Raw genomic sequence first — 12281 nt, forward strand, 5'->3', positions numbered from 1 at the left:
GTCCTGGCTTTGCTCTTGGAAATGGATACCTGGCCTCCCTGACCTTTGCTGCTACCACCCACTTCCTGTCCTTTGGTTTACTTAGGATTCCACTGTAACCACAGGCATCTTACCATATCCTTGCTAGGCCTGAGCCTAGACTGCGCCTAGCTACCCTTGTTCTCAGTCTCTTGCCTCACTATCCTGGACTTCTTGTTGCCCCAAAGGTATTATCCCGAAACCTTTCAGGAGAAATAAAAAAAAACTGTTTGTTAATTAAAAGAATGACACAGCAACAGGAAGATCCAACATCAATTTTCAGTTTAAAGTCAGGAGCACAAATACTCCAAGGAAGTATTTAGTGACCCATGTGTGGAACTGGAAGGTGGGCTGGCTACCAACTATGCTCTGCTCTGTTTTCTCCCACTTACAAAGAAATATTAACACCTTCCTTCACTTCATGGCCTTCAGTCTGAAGTTAAGGAAGAGTTTCTCTAATCATGGACATATATATTTGAAAATGGAAAACCTTGTGATTTTTTATTTTACCTTTTTCCCCTTAATCAGCTGAGCTATTCTCTTCCGGGATTGGGCCAGTTTCTCTCTGGGATGAGACATACGGTCTATGACCTTCTCCTTGACTTTGGTGTCTTCCTCACTCTCTTCAGATCCACTAGTGGGAGATGACTCATCTATTCGCTGATGTTCTGGGATCTTCGTTTGCTGGGACCTGCAGGTACCAGAGAGGGACATGGAGTGAGGTTTGACCTTTGTATATCTCAAACAAGGTGGCACTGAAGGACAGAGCCCTCCCAACTGGGGGCTGGGGATATAATCTTTAAAACAGACCTGAAGAATAAAGCCAGGTAGCAAACTCATGTCACCTGCAAAACCCAAAATTAGAACAGCAATGTAGTGGTTCAAATGAAACAGATTTGTTGAACTACCCACTCAGCTGCAACTCTGCGGCTTACCAACCATAAGACCTTAAGTAAGCCATTAATCTGTTTCTCTGTAAAATGAAGTCAATATGAACATTCACCTGATGAGGTTATGGGATTAAGTCAGGTAATACTCATAAATCACTTAGCACAGTGCCTGCTATTTAGTAAGTGCTCTTTTAACATTAGCTATTATTATTTTATGAGCTCCATGACTTTAGGATGTTGAATTGGAAGATCTCCAAGATTCCTAGTGTTCTAAATTCTGATCCAAACCAGGGGCAAAAATGTACACAGTGAAATAAGGTAAAGGGAACTAACATTTTGAGGTTGGAACTTCACATGTCCTCTTTAAAATTTCTTAAAAGCTTCAATATAAACCCTAACTAAAGAGGATGTGGTCTTACCAAGGAGAAGAGAGGGGAACACACACTGGGTCAATTGCAGATTCAGGAGAGAAATGACCTTTTCAATTATTAGGGGAAAAAAAAATAAACCAAAAATGTGTTGGAAAAAGAGCTGAGCGGGTTGAAAAATCTTCTCCCTCTTCCCCAGCACCCCTATCCCACCTGCTTACACACACATACACACATATACACACATGTATACACAGAGACAACATAAATCTCAGATTTCAGTGCTAAACATAATTATGAATGGGTAATTGATGTGATAAAGTCCAAAGAGTGAATCCTATGTTAACAAAAGAAATAACCATATCCTAACTCTACCAGAAAAATCATAAAGTGATCCAGAAGAAATAGAATTCTAAGATCTTAAGAGGAATAGCAGAAATTTTAATTAATTATAAGTAAGTTTCCCCAAAGAATCACCTTTGTAATCATGATAGTTTTTAAAAGCTTTCAACAATTGCATAGTTTTCAAAATAAATTTTACCTTCCTTTTCCACTAATTAGATAAGTAATGAATGCTTGTTGTAAGAATACAAGAAGGAGAAAATTTAGAAGGAAAATAAATATCAAATGTAAACTTTTACACCAGGTTCAAATAAATGACATATTAATATCCATCCAGAGTTCTGTTCTAAATAACCTATATTTATTTAGGCATGTGGGTAAACCATGTGGACAGGGCAGCAACATTTCTTTAGGCCCAGGCCCAGGCCCTGGCAGGACTGCACTCAGTCCACAAACAGAAGTGTGCTTTCAGACGACGTGGAAAAACTCAATGGAAAAGGGAGAGAAGCCTGGGGGAGCCATGAAATTGGGAAATAGGAGTTAAACTTGCCTGATCTCTGCCTGGTGAATTCCATACTCCTCCAAGACCCAAATGGAGTGTCACCTCTGCTGGAAATATTGCACTGGAGTAGTAGTACAAACACCCTCTACAGGCTTGCCGAAGTTTCCTCCAACTTCGACTCACACTACAGTCTTTTTCAAAATTCGTTTCGTTTCTGAGTCTTCTTTGCTTCCTAGTAAGTAAAATCACCTGGGCTGGGACTGAGTCTCATTTGTTTCTAAGAAACCCTGATATCTGGGTCACAGCAGGAAAAAATAACTGCTTGTTTAATGATGAACAAATGACTGGAAAAAGGAAGTGTAAGGTCTTCAAGATGCCTGAAAAAGATTGATAATAGAGGAAATCTGTGGCAATAGAGCCTAACTCAAGAAACTCACAGAAAGAAAACTTAGTCCCTCAACAGAAGACCTTGCTTAGGCTGTATATTTCATATACCTGGAGCAGAAGTTCAACCTATTGGTGTCACCAAAAATATTATTAACTTTTGATATTAAAAACAAGCCCAAAATAAGCCCAAGCTTTAATAGCAGGGCCTCAAAGGAAGAAGAAACATTCAAGTCTTGATATATAACTTGAGACTGCAAAGCCCTGAACTAGCTTTGAAGTTGTTGCTGTGAAAGGTAAGGAAGATACCTGGAGAATACTGACCAGATAGATATCTCAAAGAATAGTCAGAATAAAAAGATTAGGCCAGGGATTTCCCTGGTGGTCCAGTGGGTAAGGCTCTGCACTTCCAAAGCAAAGAATGCAGGTTTGATTCCTGGTCTGGGAACTAAGATTCCATGTGCTGCATGACCAAAAATATTAAAAAAAAAAAAAAAAAAAAGTTAAATGAATGATTTGCCTTGCTCAGCTTCTAACTTATTCTATATAGTGCCATCATAAATGTGAATTCTTACTAGTAAAATTAGATATGAATTATCTGACTATTTCCAAGATACTCTACTATGCACTCAACATTTTTTCTTTTTTTAAAAAATACTAATTTTATTATTTATTTGGCTACATTGGGTCTTAGTTGAAGCATGCAGGTTCTTCACTGCATCATGCAGGATCTTTCATTTTGGTGCATAAACTCAAATTGTGATGAGTGGGCTCAGTTGTTCCATAGGGAATATGGGATCTTAGTTTTCTGACCAGGGTTTAAACCCATTTCCCCTGCACTGAAACGCAGATTCTTAACCACTAGACCACCAGAAAAATTCCTGAACTCTGCATTTTTAACTTCAATTTTTATAGTTATATAATCCTTAAAATATTTTATAAGATGGTACAGAATGAATTACACTAACATGTTAACCACTAGACACACTTGGCTGTTAAGCACATGAAACGTAGCTGGCCTGAACTGAGAGCTGCTGCAGTGTAAAATACACACTGAATTTCAAAGACTTAATACGAAGAAGAATATTTCATTAATTATTTTATATAATATTATATATATATTGATATATAGTATTTACATTTACCTATTTCTTTTTATTTTTTAATATGGCTACTTAAAATTTAATATTAGATTTTTGGCTAGCATTATATTTCTACTTGATAGCATTGGTACAGAGCAATGGTTCTCAACCAAGGATGATATTGCTCCCAGGGGATATTTGGCAATGTCAGATTACTTTGCTTGTCACAACGGGGGCGGAGCTACTGACATCTCACAGGTAGAGGCCAAGAATGTTACAATGCACAGGACAGCCCCACAACAAATAATTATTTAATCCAAAATGTCAACAGTGTCAAGGTTGAAAAGCCCTGGTATAGAGAAGTGGTTAAAGAACAGACTCAGAAGTCAGACTGCCCAGTTTGAACAGCACTTACTAGCTATGTGACTTTGGGCAAACTGCCCAACCTTTCTTTAATTTATACTTGTCATCTAAAAAATGGGGTAATTACAGTACCTCCCTCACAGAATTGTTGCAGAAATTAATTGAGTTAATATATATAAGTACTTAGAACAGTGCCTGGCACACAGTATTTGCTCAATAAGTATTAGTTGCTATGATGTAAAATTTTTAATTTACTTATTGCCTATTTCGTGAAGGGCTTCCCTGATGGCTCAGACAGCAAAGAATTTGCCTGAAATGTAGGACACCTGGGTTCTATCCCTGAGTTGGGACGATCCCCTAGAGAAGAGAATAGCTACTCACTCCAGAATTCTTTTCTGGAGAATCCCAGGGACAGAGAAGCCTGGTGGGCTACACAGTCCATGCAGTCGCAAAGAGTTGGACACGACTGAAAGACTATTTCATGAAACAATTTCAATTTGCTCATTAACTTTTTAATTCTCCATGACTTCACCAATCTTGTTAAAATTATCTTTGTAAAAAAAAAAAAAGAGTTGAAACCTCCCTTAAATTAGGAAAAAACATTTCTTTTCCATCTTGCATAGGCTGCATGTGTGTGTGTTCCAACTAAGTCTTCTCCAACTCTTTGTGACCCCATGGACTGTAGCCTGCTAGGCTCCTCTGTCCCTGGGATATCCCAGGCAAGAATACTGGGGTGCGTTGCCATTTCCTTCTCCAGGGTATCTTTCCAAACCAGGGATTGAACTCATGTCTCCTGCATTGGCAGGCAGGTTCTTTACCACTGAGCCAGCAGGGAAACCGTCGTATAGGTTGCCTAAGTACAAATGGGCATTATAGCGGAACTGTTATTAGAAAACAACACAGAATCTCAATCTTCCCCATAACATGCATGCAAAGCTTTTCACCAAGACTGGCCTTAAGTGGAGGTCCCACAGGGAACTCTGCTCAGTGTTATGTGGCAGTCTGAATGGGAGAAGAATTGAGTTTAGGGGAGAATGGATACATGTATATGTATGGAAGAGTCCCTTCACTTCCACCTGAAACTATCATAGCCTTGTTAATTAGCTATACTTCAATACAAAGTAAAAAAATGTAATAAAAAAAGTCTACTAAATTTGAACATACTTTTAAAGAACATAAAATGTAAACACTGAAAAACAAAATCTTTTCATATTTTTAAAAAAGTGAAGGTTCCAGTGTTTCAGGCCAGTGGAAAGTGATGCTAAGACTCTGTGGCACTTACAGATGGAAGCAGAAGTCCCAGTCGGTGTCACTGGTGACAGTTGGGATGCGGATGGGGCTGGCTCGCATCTTCTTCCTACGAAGAACCACGTGTGAGGTTAGCTTTGGAAGAAAACACTTAGAAGTCTGTTCTATTTTCCCTCTGTTGGATGCTATTAGCATTAAACTGAAACTGCCCAAATATATAACCCATCCTAAATCCACAAATAGACTACACATACACTCATGAATGGTGGACCTGGAAAGCAGAAATTAAAGACATTTGCCAAACTGAATCCCTGAGTTAAATTTCTATTGTTTAACTTTTACTCCATTCCCTCCCAAATCTCTGACCTTTCTTACCCCTTAAGCCAACACATTTACATCTCCTTAATCATGGAAACTGTGATCTCCTACTCAAGTCAGATATTGTTTTTGCAGATGATCAGCTCTCACGACCAACATACTAACAAACTGTGTTTGTTAATTCTTCATGTCCCTAGAGACGTCTTACTATTTAGGTGATCCTAGTTAAGGAGCTAAAACATATGCATCTATTTTGATTGCTGTCATTAACTGATGGAGGAAATAGTGAAAACTGATGGCAAAAAAAGAAAAAAATGATTTATATTATTTTCTAAATTGAACCCTCGTGGCTATCCCCGTTACTTAAATCCAATCCAAACGGAATGCAATTATTTATGAACATTAGCACCCACCAAGTCTCTCCTAATTTCACCCTGCAGAAAGTCACTCATTCCCACCTGAGCCCTGAATAGGTCTCTGACTAAGGCTGCACCCAAAGACGAAAAGGGAAGATTTACTAATTTGTCTTTCTATTCTCTACTTTCAAAACTGTAGCCGGTGACTTCCCTGGTGGTCCAGTGGCTCCACACTGCCAAAGCAGAGGCCCAGGTTCAATCAAAACTGTTGCCAGGGGGAGAGGTCCAAACATACACACACACACACCCATAAATATATATAAACTGTAGACCAGGGGGAGAGGTTCTGACTTCTCAATCTCCTAAATTCTGTTCCTGTGAGGTTTCCCATGGCCCTGAACTGTAACACCAAATTCTGGCCCCTCTCCAGTGCAAATCGCTTTCTTCTTTTCTACAGTTGTCTCATCTTCGTAAACCTAAACACCACATTTCAAGCACCGTCGGAGGTTCCCCCTGGCTTCTTGTCAGCGGTGCACCGGCCGCAGAGGCCCTGGCCGGAAGAGAGGGCGAGGGCGGCCGAGAGGCAAGCGTCGCGGGGTACCTGGCGGAGGGCAGAAGGCAAGGAACTAGCCTTCCTGGCACCCTCTGCTCGACTTCCGCGGGGCGCTTCAGTGTACTGGCCTCTGCGGACCTCGTTCAAGGCGCCACAGGTTGCCTTGCGGAAGCGAGACGCTCAGCTAGCTCTGCCTTCCGCGTTCGCCGCGGGGGTTTTGGCTGTGGAGACAATGGTGTTACCATAGGAACGGAATGCCGCGGGCGGCGTTTAGCGTCCGCGCCTGTAGCCATGGCGACGCGGACACTTCCGGTCCTGCGGAATCCCGGGCTGCCCCAGCCAACTACAGCTGTTGCCGCCGCGGAGGCTTTCCGGTCCTCTCAGGCGAGACGAGGAAGTCCCGAGTCTCGTCCTGACACGTCCCTCTCCTGTAGCTTTACCGCCTACTATTGTTTTTCTCAATTTGACTTTACCTCTCGGAGATGAAGGCCCGGAAAGAGGCGATAAATCCCATCGAAGGATGGAATGGGGCCTCGGGCTCCACGACCTTATTTAAAGCTGAGATGTACCTAGGCTGTATTCGGCGACACCCTGCGCCTTCCGCGCTCCCTGCACTCGGCAGTTCCCCGGGTGTTCTGTCTCGGGCAAGGGGAGGAAAGCCTCAGAACTATTGACGGTGCTGGCACCGTCTGTGTTGCCTCTCCTGGTAAAATTCGCGCTACACGTGAGTAGGGGAGCGGAGTGTAGGGAGTCGGTTGCTTAAGAAACGGTCCACTGGTTTTGCTAATGATTGGCAGTTCAGAGAATATTTTCCAGGGTACAGGGCACACTTGGCAAACACTACATAGCGCAAAGTTATACACCATGTAGCTTTATCCTACCCACCTTCAGTGGCCTGAAAGACACACAGTGAAAACAGTCATTTAGATCTGCCAGGTGAAGGGGCAGTTGTGGTCAATACACAAATAAATGGCACTGGCTCAAGTAGCCTTGTGTTTAAGGAGTTGTCATGAACCCCACAATGAGTTAGGGGCCTATGACAAGTCAAATTGGAACTGGTATGTACTCTCCTTTTCAAAAACGAGCAAGCTCAGTAGAGGGAAAATATTTACCAAGAACTTGACAGGTGGTGTTTACATTTAGTGTTTGTTCTTTCCAGTTCCTTGGTTGAAGTTTAATAGCTGCTGCTCCAGGACTGCCAAGATAGCCTTTCTGGAGTTAGGTTGGAGGAGCTGTTTAAGTGAGTTTGCTTTAATATCCCATAAGTTTAAACCTGGATGACCTATTAAAGCTTAAATCTCTACTCTCAAGCTCCTGAGCCAGAATTTCAGAAAGATCCCACCTGCTTTATGCTGTTTCCTAAAAGAATCCTCAGCATGAAACTACGATGAGAGCGCTGGTCTGGGCTTTGAAATGGCAGAGTTCTGCTTCGGACTCTGTGCCCTGGGGTAGGTCATAGTCTAGGGGACTCGATTTTCTCGCCTCTACTGTGAGAGTATTTTCACCACTTGCTTTCTAAAACCCCTTCCAGTTCCAGGATTCTGTGAGGGTAAACCAGAGATTTTTGTGATTCTATGAATAATATTTAACATGTATGAGGATAAAAAGGAAGAACTTGTTTCCTGTTCTCTGACACATCTCCCTTACCTTTGTTACAAGTTGGTCTTCTTTGAAGAGTTTTAATGTTCTGTCATTGTTGGAAGTGCCTATGAGATTGTTTCCAAGAGTAATATAACTTCTCTTTCCTTAACACTTGCTTTGCTAGTCCTCTTGAGGGAAAGTGAGGTGCTGGAACAGCCACTGAATTCTCGTTCCTAAAGCCAACACTCTGGTGCCATCTCCGTTTAATTAATTCTAACCAGAAGCACGTTGCCCTCATCTGTAAAATTAGAAATCAGATGAAAAGAACTTGAAGACTCTTAGAATTCTAAACCTGTGACTTTTTTTCTTTCCTTGCATTTCAACCTTGGCTACAAATGTAAGCTTAGTTACGGAGCTGCAGAAGAGGGGAATATCACCACGTCCTGGAGTCTGCAGGAATCCTTAGGATGGATGGCCAAGCAAGGGTTCTTGGCTTAGTGCAAGAGAGAATCCAAGAGCAAGCCACAGTAAAGGGAAAGCAAAGTTACTTAGAGAGATACACCTTCCATAGGTAGAATGCAGTCAGCTCAGTGAGAGCGACCTCAGGGCACGGGGCCATAGGATTTTATGGTCTAAGTAATTTCATAGGGAGGAATCTTGCTATTTCAGGAAGTGTTGGTTGTTCAGTCGTGTCTCTTTGTGATCGCATGGACTGTAGCCCACCAGGCTCCTCAGTCCAGGCTCCTCAGTCCATGGGATATCCCAGGCAAGAACTCTGAAGTGTGTTGCCATTCCCTTCTCCAGGGGATCTTCCCAACCTGGGTCTCCTGCATTGCAGGCAGATTCTTTACCGTCTGAGCCACCAGTGTAGGGATTTCGCAGGAACTGGGCCACTGCCCACTTTTTGGCCTTTTATGGCCCACGTCGGAACTGGCATGGCATAAGAGGAGTGATTTCTAGTATTACAATGAAGGTATAATGAGCTAAAGATCAATGACCCAGCTACTCTTAAAGCCACCTTGGTTTCAGCTGGTCTTTATTGCATCCCAGCAGCCTTACTCCATCATCAGCATTTGTGTCCTGTCCTTTCCCTTCTGTCTCAATAGTAGGTATGCTTCAGTTGTGTTTATTGATTCTGAATTGAAATGCTAGTAATCTGGGACAGTGCTTTTATTAATACAGCCTTTTCACAAAGTTCCTCTCTTTATCCTCATTAAGCATTGCTATTGCAGAAATCACAGAGGAACCAACCATGTGCAGATGGTTCCTTCTACAGTCTTCCAATCCCCAATCAAATGTGATTATCTCCAGATTATTCCAAACCCAGGAACTGTGAAACTTGAGGACAAGGAAATCCAAATAGACTTTCTCATGGACTGTGTAATTTCTTAAAACACATTTTCCGGCCTCTCAAGGCAGGGTTGGATGTCTTTCTTCTGAGTGCCCTTGGTGTCCCATCTGTGGTCTCATAGTCACACATGAGGCTGTTTGCGCTCCATTTACTTGAGAGTTGCTCCATGTATCTGTCCATCCCTTAAGGAAGAATACCTACTGAATGCCTACCATGTGCCTGACACTGCTCTTTTTAAGCCGTAGGCAAGCAACAGCAGGCAAAGCAATGAATATTTTGCTCTCCTGGAGCTTCTGTTCTACCAGGTGAAGAAAAACATAGGGCTGTTAGTAAACACCGATGTCTCTGCAAGTTAGAAAAAGGCAGATGGCTTAGGGAATAGGCAGCAACTTTGTGTGAATTATGGAGAAGGAAATGGCAACCCACTCCAGTATTCTTGCCTGGAGAAGCCCATGAACAGAGGAGCCTGGCTGGCTACAGTCCATGGGGTCGCAGAGTCGGACACGACTGAAGTGACTGAGCATGCATTGTGTGAATTAGGAGAAAACCTTCTTCTAGCTGGTCTCAGGCCTCTGCTAAGGGGTCCAGCTTTGGGAAAGGGATGAACCACCTTACATGAAAGTAACAAATTATACAAAGGAAAACAAAGCCCTGCAAAGGATCTAGGAAGTGATGTGGGCAGCTGGGGAGGGCTGTGCTGGTTTATACAGGGTCGTTAAGGAGACAAGGTGGTATTGAGGAGGGACCACAGGAAATAAGGGAGCAAATCAGGCCAATGTCAAGAAGAGCATTATAGGATGTTAATAGCAAGCGCAAAGGCCTGGGGACAGAGCAAATTTAATCGATTCAAGGAACAACAAAAGGTTCAACTAAGAATGAGAGAAAGAGGACTTCCCTGGTGGTCCAGTGGTTAGGAATCTGCCTGCCAACGCCAGGGACACAGGAGAGGACACCCAGTTCGATCCCTAGTCCAAGAAGATTCCACATGCCACTAAAACTGTGTGCCACACTACTGAGCCCACACACCCTAGAGCCCATGCTCTGCAACAAGGGAAGGCACCGCAAAGAGAAGCCCATGCACTGCAACTGGAGAGCAGCCCCCGTTTGCCAAAACTAGAGAAAGCCGGCACACAGCAATGAAGACCCGGCACAGCCAAAAATAAATACGTGGAGAAAGAATGAGAGGGAGAGACAGGAGAATGAGTCAGCCTAAGAGGAGATCATGATGCAGGGCCTTATAAGCAATTCATCCATCTAAATCTCCACCTATCCACCCATCCAGTGAACATGGAATGTCTGCTCGGTGGCAGAGCCACCGATGTGAGGTCCTGTGAGCAGGAGCTTTATATTCACCACTGAACCGTTAGCATCCAGCAGAGTGCCTGGCTTATTACTCATATTCAATAACAGTAAACTGTGTCATCTTCAGGAGCTCCCCATTAGTAGAGGTTCTGGCCTCTGTTATGTCTTGCTGCTGTAACGAGTCATCACAAACTTAGCAGCTTAAAACGACAGGAATTTATTATCTCCTCCTTTTGGCTGGGCTAGAGGCTCTCAGCGAGAACTGTTTTCTTGCCTTTTCCAGCTACTAGAAACCACCCACCTTCCTTGGTTCTCAGCTCTCTTCCATCTTGACAGTCAGCAGTATAGCATCTTTAAATCTCTGACTCCTTCCTCTGCTTTACAAGAGCCTTTTGATTACAGCAGGCTCACCCAGATAGCCCAGGATAATCTCTGTATCAGGCTAATCAGGTCAGCTAATTAACAACTTTAATTCTATCTGAGAACTTAATTTTCCTTTGCCATATAACATAAACTATTTAAATTCCCAGGAATTGGGACATGAGCCTCTTTGGGAGGGTGTTATTCTGCCTATGAAGAGTGTGTTTTTTGGGAGGGTATTATTCTGCCTATGAAGAGTGTGTTTGCTGCTGCTGCTAAGTCGCTTCAGTCGTGTCCGACTCTGTGCAACCCCATAGACGGCAGCTTACCAGGCTCCCCCGTCCCTGGGATTCTCCAGGCAAGAACAGTGGAGTGGGTTGCCATTTCCTTCTCCAATACATGAAAGTGAAATGTGAAAGTGAAGTCGCTCAGTCGTGTCCGACCCTCAGAGACCCCATGGACTGCAGCCCACCAGGCTCCTCCGTCCATGGGATTTTCCAGGCAAGAGTACTGGAGTGGGGTGCAATTTAACCTGACACAAATGTATAGGTTTAAAAACATCTGATGGTGACACACAGGTAACTCTTACTACCCTTCTCCTTTGTTAAATCCTACGTTATTTGGCCGTGTCTTGCTCCTCTCTCTCCCCTCCACATTCTCCACTAACAATCTGGTACATCCAGTCACCCTTCTTGAAATAGTTTCTTCCCATTTTTAGGGCTTGGCTTATAGTGAGTGTGCAGAAATGACTCTTCCCTTCTACCCACCTCCATCTCTTAAGGATTTACTCCTCAAGGGAGTCTTTTCATCTACTGGAACCCACCCACATCGATTGCTCCCTACCAGCTCCTCTTGGCCCAGTTATGGCGACTGTCATCGATGCGCTTTTGTCCTTTGGTTCACAAATGTGCCACACACTCCCTGAATGCTTGACAGTTCCCTGCCCTGAGCAGGTAAACAGAAACTGCTCCCATGAACGCCTCTGTCTATTGCTTTTTTCAGCTCAGTCTCTGCTTTGCAGTCTGCCTTTTAAACCTTACATCACCCCCATCTTGGCTGGGTGGTGTTTCAACTGCTGTCAGCGCCCAGCATTCCAGTTATGCCACATGGCAAAAGGTCATGTGTCAATGTATTTTGGGAGCATTTTCCCCACACAGCATATCATGTGTTGATCTTAAGATCAGTGAGTTGAATTATTAAAGGCTTTGGAGTCAGTCTGAAAGTTTACATAAGAAAATCAAGTTGATGACTCTTATGTAACCC

General features: G+C 43.2%; 1 protein-coding gene across 4 annotated transcripts in view; it reads right to left on the reverse strand.

The window, feature by feature from the left end:
* Positions 1-8589, reverse strand: part of TTC23L (tetratricopeptide repeat domain 23 like) — a 68603-nt gene extending 60014 nt beyond the window's left edge. The window contains exons 1-3 of one of the 4 annotated variants that reach the window (XM_069555857.1): positions 8072-8589; positions 5232-5306; positions 529-709 (exon numbers count right to left, since the gene is read on the reverse strand). In XM_069555857.1, coding sequence (XP_069411958.1) covers positions 529-709; positions 5232-5299 — 249 coding nt within the window. In that variant the 5' untranslated portion in view covers positions 5300-5306; positions 8072-8589. Of the gene's footprint in view, positions 1-528; positions 710-5231; positions 5307-6472; positions 6724-6897; positions 7151-8071 lie in introns of those variants that run through there. The other 3 variants (XM_069555853.1, XM_069555856.1, XM_069555854.1) reach the window with 3 other exon arrangements.
* Between the last annotated feature and the right edge of the window lie 3692 nt (positions 8590-12281).

The sequence above is a fragment of the Ovis canadensis genome, chromosome 16 (genome assembly GCF_042477335.2).
Source record: "Ovis canadensis isolate MfBH-ARS-UI-01 breed Bighorn chromosome 16, ARS-UI_OviCan_v2, whole genome shotgun sequence".
In the NCBI taxonomy this organism is placed as follows: Eukaryota; Metazoa; Chordata; class Mammalia; order Artiodactyla; family Bovidae; genus Ovis; species Ovis canadensis.